Source organism: Perognathus longimembris, chromosome 7, assembly GCF_023159225.1.
Source record: "Perognathus longimembris pacificus isolate PPM17 chromosome 7, ASM2315922v1, whole genome shotgun sequence".
Lineage (NCBI taxonomy): Eukaryota > Metazoa > Chordata > Mammalia > Rodentia > Heteromyidae > Perognathus > Perognathus longimembris.
Window position 1 is genome coordinate 34,384,125 of NC_063167.1, and position 23,637 is coordinate 34,407,761.

The following is a 23,637-nucleotide window of genomic DNA, read 5'->3' on the forward strand; positions in this document are numbered from 1 at the left end:
AGGTACTTAGCTTTATAATGGCTTTATAATTTTCTTTTATTTAGCGGGGAGAAGTACCAGAGATTGGGATAGGGGGACTTTGTAAGACAGAGCCCAGGCTGACCTGGAATGTTTTTAATCTCCTGTGTCTGCCTTCGGAGTATTGTAATTACAGGCTTGCATCACCACATCCAGCTTTTGGCATGTGTGCTGTGTAGGACCCAAACCTGAACTTAGGGCCAAAGCACTGGCTCAGTGCACACACATGTGCACACACATACACGCATGCGCGCGCACGCGCGTGTGTGTGTGTGTGTGTGTGTGTGAGAGAGAGAGAGAGAGAGAGAGAGAGAGCGCGCGAGAGAGAGCGCTGGGAATGTGGCTTAGTGGTAGAGTGCTTGCCTAGCATGCATGAAGCCCTGGGTTCGATTCCTCAGTACCACATAAACAGAAAAAGCCAGAAAGTGGCACTGTGGCTCAAGTGGTAGAATGGTAGTCTTGAGCAAAAGAAGCTCTGAGACAGTGCCCAAGCCCTGAGTTCAAGCCCCTGGACTGGCAAAAAAAAAAAATTGTGTGTATGTTTGTACACACATGTCTATGTATACATGTCTGTCTCTCTGTGCGAGAGAGCCTGGGCACTGTCCCTGAGCTGTTTTGCTCAAGACTTCCCTAAGCTTTTCAATCAAGGCTATCATTCTATCACTAAAGTCACACTACCAGCCCTACTTTCTTGCTGGTGTTTAAAGTGAACCCTAAGATTACAAATATGAGCCCCCAGCGCCTGGCTCATACTGGGCTTTCTAATCAACTTTTCTTATTCTCAATCTTCCTTACCTAGAAAATATAAAATAAGATGAATTATTTAGTATCTTACCCCAAAAAAATTTCCCCATAGGATGTCCAGATCTAGCAAGGCTTCCAAACAACATTTCCTTTCTGTTCGCATCAGACGGTCTTGCAAGTTGATATTCTGCCAATTTCAAAGAAACATCTTTAATAAAATGAAACTCCAGGATCTGCTTCATGTCTGGAAATTCAAGCTTACAGAACTGGAAACAAGGTAGTAACAAGGGTTAACTTTATAAATTCCATGTTCTAAGACTTAGGTTAGCAATTCCATGAGCACTTATTCTGTCACTTTAAATTAACAATCTCTCAGTGTGAATGATTTTTTTTTGGGGGGGGGGGCAGTCCTGGGCCTTGGACTCAGGGCCTGAGCACTGTCCCTGGCTTCCTTTTGCTCAAGGCTAGCACTCTGCCACTTGAGCCACAGCGCCACTTCTGGCCGTTTTCTATATATGTGGTGCTGGGGAATTGAACCCAGGGCTTTATGTATAAGAGGCAAGCACTCTTGCCACTAGGCCATATCCCCAGCCCAGTGTGAAGGATTTTGAAGGTAGGCCTATGGGAAGTTGTCAAACAGATAGCAGAGTCCCTATGAATGAGCTTAGTGTCCTTTCACGGGGAATCCCCCCACTCAGGGGTTGGAGGTGTGGCTCAATTGGTAGAGTGCTAATCATGGAGCAAAAGCGGCAGGTACAGAGTTCAAGTATTGGTCTCAAATCTTAAAAAAAAAAAAAAAAAAAAGAGAGAGACTCCCTCATCCTTCTGTCATATGAGACTTATAAAAGCAGGCCCTCACGAGACACCAAATCTGCCATTAGCTGAATAGTGAACTTCTCAACCTCCAAAACTGTAACTTGTGTTGTTTATGAGACGCCTAATCTTTGCATTTTGGTACAGTAGTATCCCAAACAGCCTGAGATAGCTACAATTCCCATTTTGCCACTAAGCTGTACAACCTTGAGGAAAATACTTAACTTTCTTTATCCCATTTCTTAGTGTATAAAATGGACTTTAAGTCATGATTTTTATGAGGATTAAGTAAAATATGGTCTTTCAAAAAATACTACATATGTGGAAATTCAGCAATGAAATCCCCCCACTGTATAATGCAAGCTAATAAAAAATATTCAAAGAAATGACGAAGGTGGGAGGGGAATTATGAAAAAGTAATATAGGAAGTGAATTTAATTAAAGCACATTACATGCATACATGAAATACAATGAAACCTCTTTGTAGAATATATGCTAATAAAATGAAAAATATTTGTGGGCGCGCTCTCTCTCTCTCTCTCTCTCTCGACTTCCCCTCGCTTGGGGGGGGGGAAGGGGCTTGCCCACCCCTTCCTGGGTGGTCCTCTATCACTCTCATGTGGGATCAATGGCCACAGGTAGCCTCGTCTCTCTCTCTCTCTCTCTCTCTCTCTCTCTCTCTCTCTCTCTCTCTCTCTCTCTCTCTCTCTCTTCCTTCCCCTCCCTTGGGGGGGGAGGGGCTTGTCCACCCCTTCCTGGGTGGTCCATCACTCACTCACGCGGGAGCGATGGCCACAGGTAGCCTCGGTGGCATGTGGTCACAGGGTGCCCCAAAACCGCCAAGAACGACACGGATGCGTGGGCCCCTGGAGAAAAACCTCTAGGGCTTCTGTTTATTCAAATGAGGAGCCTCCCAGATATACCCCAAAGGTGGGCACAAGAGAGGGGCCCCTGATTGGTCCCAAGGAGCTGTCCCTCAAATGATGTCAGGAGACTTCCTTTGTTGGCAGAGGTCTAGCCCCCTATGGATGGGCCCCCTGGGGTACCCCTCCGCCATAGCCATAGCACACGTGCTAGCCCCAGGGACAGGGGCTTCTCTTCCTGTTAAAGACAGGAAGGGGAGAGACAGGCTGAGGTCAGCTGTGGCCCCTTAAAGGTGCAGCTGACCCCAACAAATATTTACTGAACAACTATTCTACATCAGATACTACTAAAATTGTCATAAGAGTAGAAACATACATGGTTTACATTTGAAAAGGGGAGATTAGCAATAAATCAACAAATAGGTTTTAACATAAAGTTAGCAATGAATGCTACAGAGGCTTCCCAGGAGTAACTGAAGCCAGAGGCTTACTCAATCTACACTTAAAGAATAAACAGGAAAGCACCGCCAGTGGCTCATGTCTGTAATCCTAGCTACTCAGGAGGCTGAGATCAAGGTTCAAAGCCATCCCAGGCAGGGAAGTCCAAGAGACTCTTATCTCCAATTAATCACCAGAAAACCAGAAATGGCCCTATGACTCAAAGAGGTAGAGCAATAGCCTTGAGTGACAAAGATCAGGGACAGAACCCAGGCCCTGAGTTCAACCATCACCACTGACAAGAAGTTTAAAAAAAAAAAAGAATACACAGGAGTTGTCCACTCTAAGGGAGGTTAGGGAATGCAAATATATCTAAAATGAGAAAACAAAATTCATTTTAAAAAAAACAGAAAGGAGGTCAATATGGCAGAACAAAGGTCAGAATCAAAACAGAGAAGAGGCAAAATATCAAGATAAAGAGTCTCCTCCTACTCCCTACCTCCAGGCCCTAGTCCAACAGTTGGAGATCACACACAACTGCTGGAGATCACTCATGGGTTGCAAATGCTAGGCAAGCTTTCTATCACAGAGTGACAACTCCAGGCCAGAGAAATAATTTTTGAAAAGGTTTAATAAAATCTTTGAGGGATGGGAATGTGGCTTAGCAGTAGAGTGCTGGCCTAGCATGCATGAAACCCTGGGTTCTATTCCTTAGAACCACACAGAAAAGACTGAAACTGACACTGAAGCTCAAGTGGTAGAGTGCTAGCCTTGGGCAAAAGAAGCTCAAGGACAGTGCTAAGAAAAAAAGAAAGAAAACCATGAGTACAACCATAAAATGGTGATATATTCAAGAATATACTTTAGTTATTAAATTATAAAATCTAAACCACTACTAAAAGTATACTCATAGCCTCAACAGAGTAAAAATTTTAGAAGCCTCTGTAAAACTGTAATGATATGGATACAATACAAAGTAAGAGAAAGTTAAGATAAGCTGAGATTCAAACCCCAGCAACTCAAAGGAGAAAAAAAAAATTCACATCCTAATTTCTAGTATGTATGAATATGTCAGCTAATATAGTAAAAAAAGACATTGCAGATAAGATTAAAAGCCCTGAGGAGAGATTATCCTGGATGATCTGGATGATCTGGATAGTTCTACTATAATTGTGAGAGTCCTTATGAGTGAGAGGCTGGAGGATCTAGGCAGGCAAAGACTGTCAGATCAGAGGTCATGGAAGAGATTCTACACTGCTAGAAAAGGCAAGGAAGAGATTCTCAGAGTCTAGAAGAGACTAGGGAAGTCTGAGGGAGAATGTTTCTTTGCCTTTTCTAGCTTCTAAATGTCATCTATATTCCCATTTATCATCTTTTTTGTGTATATGCTGATACTGGGGCTTGAACAGAGGGCACCAAGATATTCCTTGGCTTTTTCCACTCAAGGATGATGCTCTGACACTAGAGCCACACTTCTACTTTCAGCCAGCCAGGGCTGGCTCTGAACTGTGATCCTCAGACCTCAGCTCACAGGTGCTCAGCTCCTATTCTCCATCTTAGGAGTCAGCAGTATAAAATCTTTTCTTTGATCTGTTTCTGATAGTCTTTTCTGACTCATTCATAAAGCTTATAGAGGAATTATGATTATAGGGGAAATCCAGGATATAGAAAATCCAGGATAATGTCTCAAGTTTCTGAACTTTACAGATTAAGTTATGTAAGTTATATAAGCTTCTACTATTAACATATGCATGGAAATGGCAGAATGGTGAACAGACTTATCTGCATTTTTCAGATAATTGTTTATACATATATGTATACTCTTCAATAAAATAGACCAAAACTGAACATGAAGGCAAGAAACAGTTGTAATAGACTAAAGTCAGCACCTCAACCCCAGTACTGTATGTTTCTTATGCTAAAATAAACTAGCAGAATTAATCTCCAATGGTCATATTTATTGGCACTGTGTAATTAAGGAATATTTACACTACAGAGCTATGATGAACCTCATCCTGTAAAAGCATAAAATTCTTCTCATATTTATTCTTTACATCCTAAAATTAAGTGGTCTGAAGTATAGCTCAGTGGTAGAGTACTTGCCTAGCAAACAGGGAGGTGCTAAATTGAATTCCAAAAACCACGAAATAAAATTATTGTATTCCCAAAGTTAAGAAAAATGGTCTGCCCAAAGATTTCATTTCCAAATCTATAAACACCTCTTTTTTTTGGCCAATACCCAGGTTTGAACTCAGGGCCACCTGCTTGGCCACTCAGCTGCCTTACCATTTGAGTCAAACCTCCAGCTCTGCATAATTGTTTTTGAAGTGGCACTCTATATATTTGCATAATTGTTTTTATAACTAATAAACATTACACCACAAAGCATATACAAACACACACAGGTTAACATGTAACAAAGGATAAACTATATAAATAGCAAGACAGTATACTTAAAATGAAGCCTGTCTCTTTATGCAAAAAGAATAAGTAAACTTTTAAAATTTTAACACCTAGTATTAAGCTTTATGATTAAGCTAAAACTTACTATCCTTTTAGTATGAAATAACCAAATAGGTATTTCATATTTATTTGAGTAAGACATTTATTGACTTCAGGAATAAACATTATCAATGTCAATGTTACCTTTTAAATATAAACCATCAGTGGTAAAGAATCACAAATGTGGGGCTGGGACATAGGCAAAGTACTTGCCTAGCAAGCACAATGTCCTGGTTCAATCCCCAGTACCAAAAAACAAAAAACAAAAAACATCACAAATAAGATTAGTAAGACATAAAACACTTCTTTTACCACTGTCAACAGCTTCAACTTCACGATCAATTGCATCTCTGATCATTAGTGGATGAATGAAGAACTGGGCCCATCTGGAAAAAAAAAAATTCAGTTTTTGTTTAGTTATATTTCAATTAATGTTTTTTAAAAAGTAGAACTGGGGTTTAAACTCAAAGTTTAACTTTTGCTAGTTATGTACTTTACTACCTGAGTCACAAGCTCCACTCCATTTCACTTTATTTTTCAAGTGTACTCAAGGCCAACCTGCACAAGCTTCTATCCTTTTTGCCTATCCTTCTCTATACTTCTGTCTATGCCTCCCAGATAGCTTAGATGACGACAGGCACGTATCACTATATTCACCTTTCTCGCTACGATGGGGGTCTTGCTAACTTATTTGCCTAGGCTAGTCTCAAACTGTGATCCTCCTGATCTCTGCCTTCCAAGTAGTTTGGATTTACAAGTATGATCCATTATTCTCAGACCAACACCTATATTTTAAGTAAGTGGTTTTATTGAGTTGAGACTTAGTTCACAATCATGTAGATGGGATATAAAGCCTAATATTCTGTGTTTCTGTATCATAGACTGTAAATTACATCTATTTTTTTCATTGTGATATCTAATACTTATATGAGTACATAAAATATATGTAGATGAATGCCTAATGATCATATGATCACCTCGACTGGCTCTCCCAGGTCAAAAACAAACAAAACCAGACAATGCACTATATATCCTACAAGCACCTGACTCCTACCCTTTCCTCTGTTATCCTGAGTTATAGTAATCACTTCATTTCCTGTTGCTCTTAGGCAAGCTTCTACATTTTTATTAGCTTATATTACTTATACAAAGGGGTAGGATTTATGTCTCCATACTTAACCAGCCAATCACACTCCCTGCTCCCCTTTCCCATGCAGGGGGAAAAATATCCAACAGGCTTCATTGTCCCATTTTCAAACAGTTCAAGAGTATTCAACCTTGTTCGTTCTATCTTCACAACCCTCTCCCCTTAATCTCCCCATCTGCCTATTAATAATCCATTACTTTTGCTGGCCCAACTCCTTCCTTCTACTGATCAATACCTTTCACTAAGTTCCTCCGTACAGCCTGCATATATACCTGCAATGTATTGAAAAGGTACTCGTGTTTTTTCATTCCTCCCTCCCATTCTCCTCCTGAGTAATCTTAGTTTGATACATGCTCTATGTTTAACAAATAAATAATTATGTATATGGATACACACAAATGTACATGCTCATGAACACATGTCTTTTAGGTCTAGCTACCACATGAGTAAAAACATATGAGACTTCATTTTTTGAGCTTGGCTTATCTCTCTCAGTATAATGTCCTCTAATTGTATTCATTTTCCTGCAAAAGACATTTTATTTTTCTTTATGTCTGTGTAATATTCCATGGCAGGTATGTGTGTATCAACGTCTTCTTTATCCATCTGTTGTTGAGTATGTCAACTGATTCCATCATTTGGCTATTGTAAACAGTGCTACAATAAACACAGATGTGCTGGTGTCTTTCTGGCATGTTTATTCTCCTTCATGTATACGCCCAATACAAGTGTGGCGGGATAAAGAAGATCTACCTTCAGATTTTGGAGAAACCTCCACACTGATTTCCACAGAGGCTACACTAGTTCACATTTCCAACAATACAAGAAGGATCCTCTTTCCCAATACCTTTCCAGCATTTAATATTTTCTTGATGTCTTGTCACTCAGACTGGAGGGAGATGGGACTTAGTGTGGGTTTGATTTGCATTTCCTTTATGTCTAATCAAGTTGAACATTTCTTTTTTAATTTTTTATTGTTAATATAAAGGTGATGTACAGAGGGGCTCCAGTTACGTACACCAGGTAAAGCATACATTTCTTTTTGAACAATATTACCCCTTCTCTAGCTCTTTCCCTGAGCTTTTTTGCTCAAAGCTAGTAGTGCTCAACCACTTAGGCCACAGCTCCACTTTCAGCTTTTTGGTGGTGTAAGGTCCACCCCCGGGGAGGGCTCCATGGAGATGCCCCCACCTGTCTAAAGTCTCCACCCAGTACCTGTGTTACCTAGGTAACTGGCATACCTAGAGGGAGCCACCACCCCTTACCTGGCCACACTTCCCCGCCCCTGCTCTAGATAAGGCATGGCCTGGCAGGGGTCAGCCCTCTCCCCCAAGCTTCATCGCCTTGGCCCCAGGGCCAGCAGTTCAGGAATAAAGTTTATCTCCTATCTGAATAACACCAGGTGGTATTCATGGTGTTCTCCCTCACCTTCACCCGCTACCTACTTTAATAAACAGGTCGTTTATTGGAGATAAGGGATTCATGGACTTTTCTATGTGGGCTGGCTTATTGAATGGCAACCCTCAGATCTCAACCTTCTGAGTAACTAGGATTACAGATGTGAATTACCAGCACCCAGATACAATGTTGAACATTTCATTCAGATGACAACTTATCCGTTGAGCAATGCTTTCAGCCTGGCTTTTTGCTAGTTAACTGAGGTGAATTCTTAGGGACTTTTCTTCTCAAATGGCTTCAAACCACAATCCTCTGGATTTTAGCCTCCTGACTAGTTAGGATTATAAGCATGAGCCACCAGCACCTGGCTTTTTTTTTTTTTTAGTAGAAATAAATATGTGCGACAAGGAGGGTATGTCTCAGAGGTAATACTTGCCTAGCAAGTTTGAGGCTCTGGGTTTGATTCACCCAGAATGATACACATACACAAAAGATTTCTTTGAAACAAATGTGTGGGATTACAAGTATGTTGTACACTCAGTCTTCAGGCCAAAACATGTTTAGAATTAGCCTCTTTTAAAGGTAACAATTCAAAACATATCTCTCTCTACTATTTTTTCTAGTGAAGTGGGCTTTTTATTTTCATTCTTTATTTTTCATTATATTTGGCCATAGCCAAATATAAAACTGCAAAATTTCAACTTGTGTCAAGCTTCCTTGTAATTTGGGTTTGTGAACCTTACAATCTAAGAATTCTGGAACAAGAGCAACAGGTAGTCACTGTGAGAGGTAAAGGTGAGCTTAAAAGTATCCCCTCAAAATATTCCTGATCTCCAAATTTACATAAATAGAATATCAAGCACCATTTACACTTCCTTCTTTTATATACTTTAGATACTTTATATACTTTTAGATACTTTTGTCACTATCCTTCTGTTTATTATTTTGGTATTAAAAAGTTTAACTACATAAACACTAAATATAAAATGTACACTTGGTGAGGATGTCCTTAACCATACAATAATCACAATTAAACAAGTTGTCTGAGAATTATTAATGAAGAAAAGCCACCATGCTGTATCCCACTATAAATAACATTATCAAAGTAATTTTTTCTGTTTTAGTAGAACTCTGGCATTATTTTAACTTAATTACTGTTTCAAGAAACCATGCATATTTGTTCTCAACTTATGTGTTTGACAAAAAGATTTCTCTAGATGAAAATTATTCTCCAAAGACAGGTACCAGTGGCTCACACTTGTAATCCTAGCTACTTGGTAGACTAAGATCTAAGGATTGCAATTCAAAGCCAACTGGGGGCAGGAAAGTCCTTAAGACTCTTATCTCTAATTAATCACAGAGAAAGCCAGAAGAGGAGCTGTGGCTTAAGTGGAAGAGTTCTCGCCTAGCCTTGAGCAAAAGATCAGGACTAGCACCCAGGTCCTGAGTTCAAGCCCCAGGACTAGGAAGAATAAATAAGTAAACAAATAAATAAACAATCCCTTAAGGAAGAAGATAATTTAAGTAAATGGAACTATGTTGGACAAATGACCAAAATGTTTGTAATACATCCAAACAGGTCTGTGTGTATCTGTGTGTGTGCCCACATGCATATGTTCTCAGCTTATAAATTGAGATGAAGTCTCACTTATTTTTTTTGCCAAGCTAGTCTCAAACCATAATCCTAATCTCTGTCTCTTGAGTATTAGCTGGGATTACATGCATACTACCACATCCTGCCTCAAGATTCCTTTTTCACATTTCAACCTTATATTTACCTAATGTACTGACAAACTTTCTGAAAAATAACTTTGCACTAATGAACATAAAAACTTTCTTTTAGGGGCTGGGAATATGGCCTAGTGACAAGAGTGCTTGCTTCTTATACATGAAGCCCTGGTTCGATTCCCCAGCACTACATATATGGAAAACAGCCAGAAGTGGCACTGTGGCTAAAGTGGCAGAGTGCTAGCCTTGAGCAAAAAGAAGCCAGGGACAGTGCTCAGGCCCTGAGTCCAAGCCAGTCCTGGCCAAAAAAGAAAAAAAGAAAAAAAAACAACAACTTTCTTTTAAAGTCATTGGGGCTGGGAATATGGCCTAGTGGCAAGAGTGCTTGCCTCCTACACATGAAGCTCCTGGTTCAATTCCCCAGCACCACATATATGGAAAACGGCCAGAAGGCGCTGTGGCTCAGGTGGCAGAGTGCTAGCCTTGAGCAGGAAGAAGCCAGGGACAGTGCTCAGGCCCTGAGACCAAGGCCCAGGACTGGCCAAAAAAAATTTTTTTTAATAAATAAATAAATAAAGTCATTAAAATACACAGGCAAATATACCTAGCAATTTTACTTGCTGGAACTTAAATAAAAGTAGTAAGTATAGATATACACAGTTCAGGATATTCATTACAGCATTACAGTACTAGATAACTAGAAACAACTGTCCAAAAGATAACTGAGCAGCTTGTATGTTTCCAATGATATAATAATTTACAGTCACTTAAAATCATGTCTCAGGGGGCTGGGAATATAGCCTAGTGGCGAAAGTGCTTGCCTCGTATACATGAAGCCCTGGGTTCGATTCCCCAGCACCACATATATAGAAAATGGCCAGGAGTGGCGCTGTGGCTCAAGTGGCAGAGTGCTAGCCTTGAGCGGGAAGAAGCCAGGGACAGTGCTCAGGCCCTGAGACCAAGGCCCAGGACTGGCCAAAAAAAAAATTTTTTTAATAAATAAATAAATAAAGTCATTAAAATACACAGGCAAATATACCTAGCAATTTTACTTGCTGGAACTTAAATAAAAGTAGTAAGCATAGATATACACAGTTCAGGATATTCATTACAGCATTACAGTACTAGATAACTAGAAACAACTGTCCAAAAGATAACTGAGCAGCTTGTATGTTTCCAATGATATAATAATTTAAAGTCACTTAAAATCATGTCTCAGGGGGCTGGGAATATAGCCTAGTGGCGAAAGTGCTTGCCTCGTATACATGAAGCCCTGGGTTCGATTCCCCAGCACCACATATATAGAAAATGGCCAGGAGTGGTGCTGTGGCTCAAGTGGCAGAGTGCTAGCCTTGAGTGGGAAGAAGCCAGGGACAGTGCTCAGGCCCTGAGTCCAAAGCCCAGGACTGGCCCCCCCAAAAAAAAATAAATAAATAATGTCTCAGACATTACCTAATTATAATTTGAAATTAAATATCAGCTCAAAAATAAACTCACACCTGTAATCCTAGCTATACAGGAGGCTGCAATCTGAGGATCACAGTTCAAAGCTAGCCCAGACAGAAAAGTCCATGAGACTCTTATCTCCAATAAACTACTCAGAAAAAGCCAGAAGTGGCACTATGGCTCAAGTGGCAGAGTGCTAGCCTTCAGCAAAAGAAGCTTAGGGACACCACCTGAAGCCAGCTTGTTCCTTATTGCTTCTGTTTTCCATGTTTTAAAATAGAAAAAAATAACAATAATAATTGCAAGCCAGAGCTTAGTATCTATAATCCTAGCTACTTTGGAGACTGAGATCTGAGAACTGAGGCTTGAAGCCAGCCTGAGCAAATATATTCATAAGACACTTGTCTACAATTAACCAGCAAAACAACTGAACTGGAGGCTTGACTCTAATGGTACAATACCAGCCATAAGCAAAACAGCCACCAAAGGAGTGTAAAGGCCTGCAGTTCAAGGTCCAGTACAGGCAGTATTAGAGGTAGGGTGGCTGCCTAGCTAATGCAAGGCCCTTAGGTCAAACTCAGTCAAAAAAGAAGTTTGAGTTTCATCTTTAATAGGAGTAAATTATTACAGAACACTATTCAGAACACTATTGTGTTTTTTTCCAAATAAGTATTCTGACAACTGGATCAAATATTCCTTGGAAAGAAATACCACAGAAGATGCCCAAGATTTCCACTTGTAAAATGATATTAGATAATTGAAATTAAAATGTATTTTGGTTCAGTTACCTATCCAAGGCTTCCTTGAAATATTTTCTCTGGACATCAAACTGAAATACTGTGCGTTCACAATCAGTTGAGGCATTATCACTACCCCCATGCTTCTTCAGGAAAGCATCAAATCCATTCTCATCTGGGTATTTCAAACTACCCATGAATACCACTAAGTGAAAAGAACAGAAAGTCATATACACAAATATATACACAGTATTTTTATTATCAAAGATAAAATTTTTACATGTGTAGAAGAATTGGAAGAAAATATACCAACGTAGTAACAATGATTATGTCCGATTGATACTTACTCCCTTTATTAATCTGATATTTTTGCAACATTCTGTAATAATCATATGCTACTTTCATATTAAGAAAAACCAAGCACTTAATTTTTAGAGAAAGACATAATTTATAAAAACATTACAAGTTAAACATAAGCATAATGTAGAATGCTACTATAAGAAGTCTTAAGGTAAGAAGCTTATCCTCAAATAGCTTAGAAAATAAAACATCAAAAATGATTAATTCACAAAAGCAAATATGGACTGAGTATTTTCCACTGTAATATCAACATGGATTTTTATGTAGGTATATTAATAAAACAGAAACTTCTCACAAATAGAAACTGGAAGCTTCTGTTTTGTTTTGTTTTCATAGTAATCATGCCTTTTCATTTTCTGAATTTCTGGTGCTCTGACATCTTTGAGCTCTATTATTTTGAGTAATATCATCCCAACAAAGGCTACTCAATTCCTAGAGAATATCTCATGAGGGCTGGGATGTGGCTTAGTGGTAGAGTGCTTGCCTAGCATGCACAAAGCCCTGGGTTTGGTTCCTAAGTACCACATAAACAGAAAAAGCCAGAAGTGGCACTGTGGTTTAAGTGGTAGACTGCTAGCCTTGATCAAAAAGAAGCTCAGGAACAGTGCCCAGGCCCTGAGATCATGCCTCAAGATGGGCAAAAAAAAAAAAAGAACAACTCCTGATCTGTTGATATAACCATACCTGAACAATAATAAGCACATAAATAAGTATGTTTAAAACATACATTATATATACTTTTTTTTGTCAGTCCTGGGGCTTGAACTCAGGGCTTGGGTACTGTCTTTGAGCTTTCCATGCAAGCACTGTACCACTTGAGCCACAGCTCCACTTCTTGGTGATTAAATGAAGGTAAGAATCTCATTGACTTTCCTGCCTGAGCTGGCTTCAAACGGTGATCCTCTGATCTCCACCTCCTGATTACAGGTGAGCCACTAGTGCCTAGCTATGAGTACATATTTTTAAAACAGGTTTCATTCTAATCTTCCCGCTCTCCCTAGACTATTCATAAATAAAAATTTTCTTTTTAATTTCTTATCTTGTTAAATATACTTCTGTCCAACCAACTACTATCTTTGAAATCAAGTTATACAAATTTGAAAGCGTAAAAAAGCCACACCAGGTAATGATAATTTACAAGATCTTACTGTGCTCCAAAAAGTGTGCCAGCCCGGGCAGGTCATCTGGGTCAGCAAAACTCCCAACACCAACACAAAGAGCCGCTGCAGACTGGAGTAGGTAAAACACATATAAATAATAGAGTCAATCTTAAAGGAATGTTATCAGCATCTCATCTTAGGGGTTCATTTGGAGATGGATGTTTACCAATAGAAACTAACAAAATTCTTTCCCTGAGAATCAGGAGGAGCAGCAAAGTGAAACTCACCAGAACTGTGTCAGTTTCACCCTGCTGCTCCTCCACTTGCCATCCTGCCAAATGCTGACCAGGTGCAGACCTAAGGAAAAAAGCAGAAACAGACAGAAACAAAGGGAAGAGGGACTGGCCAGATACAAAAATATCATTTCATGAATGAACTCTGAACCAAGTTTATACCTGAATTATTAGATTTAGGAAATCTGCAGAAGTAACATATTGATAGATTACAGATCTCTTAAGAAAGCTGGGTTTAGTAACTTAGTTACTAAACATGAAACCTTTCAATGTTACTTCATTTTGTTATTATTAAGAGTAAAATAATTTAGCAAAAATAGTAAGCAAATGGTTTAAAGATAAAAGTATTTATGTGTTAAAAACTATAGAACTTTAATAGGAAAAACTTTCCATTTAGTTCTTCTTTCTTTTAATTATATATGTACTACATATTACTTCTCAGTATAAACTCTCCCAATACTTTGGGAAAATTAGTTTTTAACAAAATAAATGGCCAAGAAACATACCAGTCTTAAATGTCTGGGGTATATCACTCATTCTAAATTAAAACACACACACACACACACACACACACACACACACACACACACACACAAAATGGTCAATTTGGATGTTTGAATAGGAAGGTAAGCATTAACTTTTCCAAATTTTATAAATACAAATTTTAACTGGACTAATTCACTTAATGAAACAAAATGCTCTAGCAAATGTTTAGCCCTTAGGAAAAAAATAGTATGAACCTTTCATATAATCCAATGATGTATAGAAAATGAAAAGTATGCTTTGGAACCAAACAGCCTCACTTGATGGTAAGTCTAATTTTTTTTAAAGACTTAGTCACATACACTCAGTTAAAACACGTGGGAATATCCACTACTTCAAACCACAGTCTAACCTGTTCTGTGATGTTTAATAGATGCCTAACCTGCATTCAGCTCCAACTACCCCATAAAGATTTCTTGTCTCGACCAGCAGGGTTGAAGACATTTTTGAATAAGTTGACTTAAACCACAGTCTATCAGTCAGCTTTGACCACAGCAAAAACAGGCTCTGCGATTGCTAGAAAAGAAATTCATACTTGAGAACTTTCTACCCAAGAAATTCATACTTGAGAAAGTCATACTTGAGAATTGAACTACAAAAGCTCTGAGTAATTCATACTTCAGTATATAATATACTTAATACCAATCTTGTTAATTTATCAGACCTCAGATCAAGAAAAACTTTTGGGAAGAAGAAAATAGAGGAGAATAATCAAAAAGATGCTTCAGAAAAGTGGTTAACAACTTAGTTATAAATATTCTCCAAAAAGCAATCCCATTTTTCTTCCCACTTCCTTTATTACTTACTAAAAAATTATTTAAGTATGCTTCAACATTTGTCAGAAGTTAAACCATAAAGCCACTTCCAAACCTATACCACTTTAAAGTCACCTCTTACCTAATCTATTCCCTTTTTTGGAGACACTTATCTCATTCACTAAGTATAAATCATTTTCCACTGAACACAATCATTTCACTAAGATACCCACTGGTTCTGAATCAAAATGACTTGATCTCTTCAAATTACAAGTGTTTATCAGTTAATAAAAAATTAAAACTAGTTCAAAACATGGAAAAAGCTCCTGACAAACAGAAAGAAATTACTTATATATGCACAGAAAGGTAGAAAAACTATTAGAAACTTATATTCAGTTAAGAAGTAATAAAAGTCACCCTTGAAGTTAAAATAGAACTCAAATTATGTAATCTTATTTAAGAAATGGCAAAACAAAGCAAAAATAGGAGAAAATAAAAAGCCTAAGACCACCTACAAACACAAGGACAGACTTCCTGATTAATCATGTTCTTTCTACTTTAGTGTGTGTGTACACCAGTATTGGACTTGAACTCAAGGCCTGGAGCTATCCTTTAGCCACTTGAGCTCCAGTTCAGTTTTTTGGTGGCTAGCTGGAGATAAGAGTTTCACAGACTTTCCTGGCCAGGCTGTTTCCAGCCATGATTCTCAGATCTCAGCCTCCTGAATAGTATGAGCCACTAGTACCTGCTCTACTTTACAACTTCTTTATTTTCTTCCTTTCCATGATTGTTATATTTGGTATTAGAAATATTTTAAATTAAAAATGAATTTACCAATTACTAGTTTGTTTTTATTTTTGTTTGTTTGTTTTTTGGCCAGTCCTGGGCTTTGAACTCAGGGCCTGAGCACTGTCCCTGGCTTCCTTTTTTGCTCAAGGCTAGCACTCTGCCACTTGAGCCACAGCGCCACTTCTGGCCATTTTCTGTATATGTGGTGCTGGGGAATTGAACCCAGGGCCTCATGTATACGAGGCAAGCTCTCTTGCCACTAGGCCATATCCCCAGCCCCAATTTATTAAAAACTTCATAGTATAGACTACCAAGCAACACATATACCACACATATATACATACATATATATATACACAAATGTATACATATATACATACACACTCACTTTTTTCAATATTTCTGAATCCCAACTCTAAAGCTTTCCAAGCTAGTACTACTTGTTCTACCATGCCACTTAAAAAAGGCATCCATTTAAGTCAGGTGCTGGTGGCTCACACCTATAATCTTACTCAGGAGGCCAAGATCTGATGACTGCAGTTCGAAACCAGCCCACCAGAAAGGAGAGTCCATGTGACTCTTATCTCCAATTAATCACAGAAAAAGCTAGAAGGGGCACTGTGGTTCAAGTGGTAGAGTGCTAGCAAAAGGATATCAGGGACAGTGCCTAGGCCCAGAGGTCAAGCAAGCCCCAGGACTGGCAAAAAAAAAAAAAAGGCATCATTCAACATCTATGAGAAAGGCTTCTTAAAAACATGACTCAAGCCAGGCACTGGTGGCTCATACCTTCAATCCTAGCTACTCAGATGGCTGAGATCTGAGCACAGTGGCTCAAAGCCAGCCAAGCAAGAAAGTCCATAGGTTCATCTCTAATTAATCACCAAAAAGCCAGAAGTGGAGCTTTGACTCAAGTAGCAGAGCACTAGTCTTCAGCAAAAAAGTTCAGAGACAATGCCCAGGCCCTTGAGTTCCCCAAGACCAGAAAGCATGCATGCACTCATGCACACACAAACCGTGCATACACACACACACACACACACACACACACAATTCCCCACATCCACCCAAAAACTTAAAAACCGGTACAATCTTTCTTTTAAGAAAAAGAAAGATTGTCAAAGGATTTATCTAAAAACATTATTGTTTCTCCTTCCATGAGGTAAGCAGCTCTGTTCCATCACATGTTCCTATCATGATATATTCCGCCTAACTATAGGTTCAAAGCAAGCAATAGGGCCAATTGATCATTGGACTGAAACCTCCAAAATTGTAAGCCAAAATAAATGTACATTATTCCTCTGTGTAAAAATCTTTTAAAATGGGCTGGGGATATAGCCTAGTGGCAAGAGTGCCTGCCTCGGATACACGAGGCCCTAGGTTCGATTCCCCAGCACCACATATACAGGAAACGGCCAGAAGCGGCGCTGTGGCTCAAGTGGCAGAGTGCTAGCCTTGAGCGGGAAGAAGCCAGGGACAGTGCTCAGCCCCTGAGTCCAAGGCCCAGGACTGGCCAAAAAAAAAAATCTTTTAAAATAACCAAAAAATCTTGAAGATAGGAGAAGTGGCATTTGCCTATGTTGCTAGTACTGGACTGGGGGGGGGGGGGGAGGGGGGAGGAGGCTGAGCCCAAAGTATAGCCCAGGAGTTAAAAATTAGCCCAAACTGTTTCAAAACATAGAGAAAGAGAGAAACACCTATAACACAATACTCAGGAAATGAAGACAAAAGGACCTAGGTTTCAATACCAAACTGGGCTACATTATGAGGCCTTGTCTCAAAGAAACAACAAAATTACTAAGTGTGGCATTTTCACATCTTTAAAGAATGAACAATTTTACATATTCATTTGACAAATTTTAGTCCTTTTTCCTTTTTTCGTGGCACTGAGGTTTAAACTACAAGCCTCTGCAAGCGTTCTGCTACTTGAGCCACATCTCCAGTCCTTTTGCTTTTAGATTACTTGGACTTAAGTCCCCTAAGATCTCCCAAATAGCTGGATAGACAAGTACATACCACCACACCTTGCTTGTGGAGAAAAGGTCTAACTTTGTGCTCAGGCTAGCCTCAAATTGTAATACTCCTGATCATCACTTCCTGAATTACAGGCATGAGCCAATGCACTCAGCTAAATTTTAGTCTTTTTTTCTTCTTTCTGCCAATCCTGGGCTTGAACTCAACACCTGTGAACTATCCCTGAGCTTCTTTTTTGCTCAAGGCTAGCACTCTACCACTTGAGCCACAGTGCCACCATGTCTGGCTTTTTCTGCTTATGTGGTATTGAGGAATTGAACCCAGGGCTTTTTGTGCATGCTAGGCAAGCACTCTACCACTAAGTCACATTCCCAGCCCCTAGTCTTAATCTGACTATAAATCCTATCTATACAGACTATGCCTATAATTCCAGCATACAGGATTACCATATTGAATGTATTATCAGTATTCAAGAAATCAACTATTAATGAATTATTTGTCAATTTACTTTTTTACTTAACAATGAATAGCCAATACGGTGACTCTAAAATATTATTTGCTAATATGGGGACTCCTTACTGCAAAATGAAAGCATATTTCAAGATATGAGGGAAATTCTTCTCATCAAGACTTACACATCTATTCACTGTTATTATATATTTAACTACACTAATCCCTTATACTAAGCTTTTCCAGAAATTGTCTTAACATTGAGACTTTCTCAAGAACAAAACTAATCATCTTCAATTAACCTAATAAAAATTATCCACACAATAACACTCAAATTTCCAAGTCCAAATGAAGATTCTACACTAGCTTCATTTTTTTTAATTTCTTTTTTTTTTTTTTTTTGGCTGTTGTGTGGCTTGAACTCAGAGCACTGGGCATTGTCCCTGAGCTCTTTTGCTCAAGGCTAGTGCTCTACCACTTTGAGCCACAGCTTCACTTCTGGTTTTCTGGTGGCTAACTGGAGAAAAGAGTCTCACCGACTTTTCTGCCTGGGCTAGCTCTGAATCTCAGTCCTCAGATCTCAGTCTCCTGAGTAGCTAGGATTACAGATGTGAACCACCAGTGCCCGGCTTAGCTTCATTCTTTTCTTCATTCTCCTGGCTCAACGGGGAAAATATAATTTTTCTTTATCTATCCTAGGCTAAAAGTTATGCAGATCTTTACCTCCTGGCATTTGTTTCTGAAACATGTATGTACACAAATACACAAATTCAAACACTATTACTGATTAAGAGGTTATAGATAATTTTTGTTTTTCCTTCATAACCCATTAGCTTTTATTATTTTTATGACCAGAACAAAATGTTTTCAAAACAGAATTCTTAAACCTTTACCGAAGATCAAAAGATAGTTCCTTTTTGCCATTAAAAAATATATCATAATTCCCCAATTAGAAAAAAATAACAGATATGACTCGCACCTGTTTTTCAGTAGTTTTCTTTCTAGCTTCTGCTCTCTCGTCCAATTCTTCCAATTCATTATCCTCAGCATCGAGATCATCATCATCATGTTCACCATCATCAAATTCTTCTTCATCATCAAAACCCTCTTCATCATCATCTTCTATCTCAGCCCCAGAATCTTCATCATCATCATCGTCATCATCATCATCGTCATCATCATCTTCATCGTCATCTTCTTCCTCCTCTTCCTCCTCTTCATCATCTGTTGCTGTTTTACCTTCCATATTACTTAGATCTGAAATCAAAAGTGCCTGCAAGCCATTCCGTAATTTGATGTATCTGGAAAAAAAAATTTTTGATTCAGCTACTCATTACAAGTAATGAGCTTCGTGAATTTTTTTAAGCACACATACACAGATACACACCAAACCAACACTACAGTCGTCTCCACCTTGTCTGTAATTTCAATTAACCGGTCAACCATCAACCATGTTCCAAAATTTTTAATTCCTAAATTCAAACTGTACATTGATTTAACCCTTTGACTAGCATATCCATGCTATATATGCCCACCCAACCATTAGCCTATTAGTAGCTATCTTCATTATGTGATGGATTTGTATTATAGTACTTGTGTTCAAGTAGACTTTAGTAGCCTTTAATTTACTTAACAATGAAAGACCACTAAAGTATAAGAGTAGAGATGTCAGTAATTGGGATATGCCAAAGAGAAGCCATAAAAATGTTTTCTCAAGTGAAAAGGTAAAAATTCTCAACCTCCACAGGAAAAGTGAAGGTGTGGCTCAAGGGGCAGAGTACTAGCCTAAAGGAAAAAGCCAAGTGAGAGTGTGAGGCCCTGAGTTCAAACACCAGTACTGGCAAACGCACAAAAAAAGGAAAAAAATAATGTGGGAAGGACATTGTTTTGACACTGATCAAAAGGCATTGTACTCATAAACTGACATGTTGAATTGAAATCCTCTTGTATACTTAAATATCAAGTTGACCTAAAATATGGTGCAAGGAGATTCAGCTTGACTTGAATTTGAAATAAACATGTATGCGTATTGTATAAAAAAATGTATGCTAATGTGCCTAAGATATGTACTAAGTATAAATCTACCCATGAAATTGTAATAAAAAAAGAAATGCATGCTTCTTTTGCTGTCACACTCCATACTACAAGAGTTATGACTATAATACATAAGTACGTAAGAGTTAAGATAGAGGGCTGGGAATATGGCCTAGTGGCAAGAGTGCTTGCCTGGCATACATGAAGCCCTAGGTTTGATTCCTCAGTACCACATATAGAGAAAAGGCCAGAAGTGGCGCTGTGGCTCAAGTTGGCAGAGTGCTAGCCTTGAGCAAAAAGAAGCCAGGGACAGTGCTCAGGCCCTGAGTTCAAGCCCCAGGACTGGCAAAAAAAAGAGTTAAGATAGAAAAGGCATTAAATCTGTGTTATACACTTTTCATGGTTTCAAGTATCCATGTGCCAGTCATAAAGAGGGGCAGCACTGTAAACCAATCAAACTGCTTTATCTGGGGGAAGAGATAAACCTTAAAAGTTAATCAGTTTCTGAATAGCTATAGGGAAACTAAGAGACACATTCTACCACTTGTTTGTATTCTCTGAATTCTAAACTATATAAATATATTTACATACTTTTGTTTCTTCTTTATTGTAAAAGTGATATACAGAGGGGTACAGTTACATTAGGTAATGAGCACATTTCTTTTCAGTGTTACCCCTTTCCCTCCTTTTCGACTTTCTCTCCCCCTATCCCCAACTCCCCCTCCAACAGTTCATTTCCAACAGTATCCAGTGAGTATTGCTGTTGCACTGGTTCACCCTTTGTCCCACCTTTTCTGTGATTCCCCTGCCCTTCCAGAAAATCAGATAAACTGAAAACATGTTTTTAAGAGTTAAGGACGGTCAGTGGTAGAATGCTTGAAGAAGGTTCTACCTTAAAAACAACAAAAAGCTAGGTGATGACACATACCTGAAATCCAGCACTGAGTGTCATGAATTTCAGGCCCCCTCTGTCTATATAGCAAGCTTCTGTCCCAAACTTCACAGGAAAAAAAAAAAAATCTCCAAACACACAAGTGTTGGAAGTTAAGCACACAAAACAACCACACCACTTAGTGTAGAAATAACGTATCAAAAGACTTAGAAGAAACCTCTCTCAATAAGCAGCCGTGCCAACTTAAGTGTTAAGAGTAAAATCACATAACTTAAACCCTTTTAATTCAATTTTCTAATGTGTTTGACATTTTACCAAATCTGTGTTTATTGGCTGATGAAATGGTGACACTCCAAGAAAACTCAATTCCACAAAATTTTTACTACTCAGTAAAAATATTATGGCAGTTAGATAACTAGTGTCTATTATAGCCAGTTCCCATTCATACTATTTTTATATGTTAATTCAATAAGCACCTATTAAACCCCTTCAAATATCAGATACCATGCTGCCTTAGAATAAAAAGCATAAAAAAACCACAGTCACCACCAGACAAAGTCTAGTAATGAGATAATTAAGCCAGCACAAACAGAATGGTAGAGGTAAACAGAAATGTTTTAGAAAGAAGGAAGTAGTGAGGTAAAGCCTCTGAAACCAGACACTCTTTAGTCGAGTAAAAAAGATTAAAAAAAAAAAATCAATGAGAACCTGAGAATAACTTTAAGAAAAGGCAGAAGACTGTCTCTAGACAGCAGATTTAACTTACAGACTTATCTCCTTTCCATATCAAAAGTTACATTTAAATTATAAAAAATGTAGGAGGGGGTTGGCTTGGTTTGGTTATAAAATCATTAAGTTGAGAAGCAGAAACGATAGTTATCAGATTATAACAGTTTAAAGATTAGATATGCAAATTTGTCCTAATTGACACATAAAACAGCAGAGAGAAATCACAAACAAATACATGTGATAAGGTATTGGTTCTTCCCTATTAAAATCAATTAAAGAGAAGGAAGAGTCTCAGAATAAAAAGTTCAATATTGGGGGTTGGGAATATGGCCTACTGGTAGAGTGCTGGCCTCATATATATGAAGCCCTGAGTTCAATTCCTAAGCACCACATATATAGAAAAAGCTGGAAGTAGTGCTGTGGCTCAAGTGGTAGAGTGCTAAGCCCTGAGCAAAAAGAAGAGACAGTGCTCAGGCCCTGAGTTCAAGCTCCAGGACTGGAAAGAAAACAAAACAAACCAATAAAAAAAACAAAACAAAAACTCATTATTAGTCAAACTGAAAACATCCCAGCAGAATAGAAAAAGTGGTATATACATGGTGGGACATAATTCAGAAACAATACAATAATTATTTTATTTATTGCTGGTCCTGAGTCTTGAACTCAGGGCCTGAGCACTGTCCCTCAACTTTTTTAACTCAAGGCTAACACTCTACCCACTTGAGCCACAGCTTCACTTATGGCTTCCTGGTAGTTTATGGGAAATAAGAGTCTTATGAACTTTCCTGCCCAGACTGGTTATAAACCACAATCCTCACATCTCAGCCTCTTGAGTCGCTAGGATTACAGGGGTGAGCCACTGGCACCCAGCTACAATGGTTAATTTTAAGAACACAGTGAGTAAAAACATCAACTCATAAAAGATTATGTGATCTATAAACATCATTTATATGAAGCCAAAAAACAAGCACAATAGTATATTGTTTAGGTACCTATATGTGTGTGCAATAAAACTTTTCTAGAGCAAAACAATAATGACAAAAGTGCCAACATAGTTTTTTGGAGTGGAAGGATAACAAAGAAGGAAAAAGGATAATGTAACAAAGAAACAGGAAAAGATCCTAGTTTTTAGATATGTTACATACCACTTATAAAAGTTGTCTGTTTTTGCATATATCAAAGATATTAGTCTTAGAATTTTTAAATGGTAACTAAAAGTTTTCTGGTTATTTCCTCAATACCAAATCTGTGAAAAAACAGAATATAGCATGCCAAAATAAGCCTTTTTGGTATAAGGATTGCTAAACTGAATTAAGATTCAGCAGATACAGTGAAGATCTCTACTCTGTATTTGCCTAAATGTAGAACATAAATTTACAGACAAAAGATACTCCATACTAACCCCTTGCTAGTAGGAACACTGAGGACAATTTCAGACCTTCATTGGGCTATAGATGGCACCAAAGAAATCTATATTAACATGCTTAGATTTACCATTTGTCTTTACAGAAGTTGTCACCTGTAGAGTCAAAATCTTTCAACTCTGATGTTTTACAAAAACTTACCACTCAACTCTTGAACATATATAATTTGAAACTAATTCAAAAGCAACACTTTGAAAATTATTCATATACTACCTCATGTATATATGAAATATATGTTAATAAACTTACTTTTCTCTTGCCAATAAGTATACATGTTTTACTTGTGCTTACAGGGTTGAAGGAAAATTGTTTCCCTCTCTATACAACAGTAGCAGGGGACAAGTGAAAATCAAAAGATACTGAGAAGGCTGAGATGAGAGGACCACAATTCAAAGCTAGCCCAGGCAGAAAAATCTTACCTCTTACCTCCAATTAGCCACCAAAAAGCCAGAAGTGGAGCTAT

General features: G+C 38.4%; 1 protein-coding gene across 2 annotated transcripts in view; it reads right to left on the reverse strand.

Annotated features, from left to right (window-relative positions):
* The window catches only part of Nrdc (nardilysin convertase), a 64,314-nt gene that overhangs the window by 33,823 nt on the left and 6,854 nt on the right, over positions 1 to 23,637 (reverse strand). The window contains exons 2-8 of one of the 2 annotated variants that reach the window (XM_048351292.1): positions 19,075 to 19,396; positions 14,513 to 14,646; positions 13,582 to 13,651; positions 13,343 to 13,424; positions 11,886 to 12,039; positions 5,691 to 5,764; positions 854 to 949 (exon numbers count right to left, since the gene is read on the reverse strand). In XM_048351292.1, coding sequence (XP_048207249.1) covers positions 854 to 949; positions 5,691 to 5,764; positions 11,886 to 12,039; positions 13,343 to 13,424; positions 13,582 to 13,651; positions 14,513 to 14,646; positions 19,075 to 19,396 — 932 coding nt within the window. The remainder of the gene's footprint in view (positions 1 to 853; positions 950 to 5,690; positions 5,765 to 11,885; positions 12,040 to 13,342; positions 13,425 to 13,581; positions 13,652 to 14,512; positions 14,647 to 19,074; positions 19,397 to 23,637) is intronic. The other variant, XM_048351293.1, reaches the window with a different exon arrangement.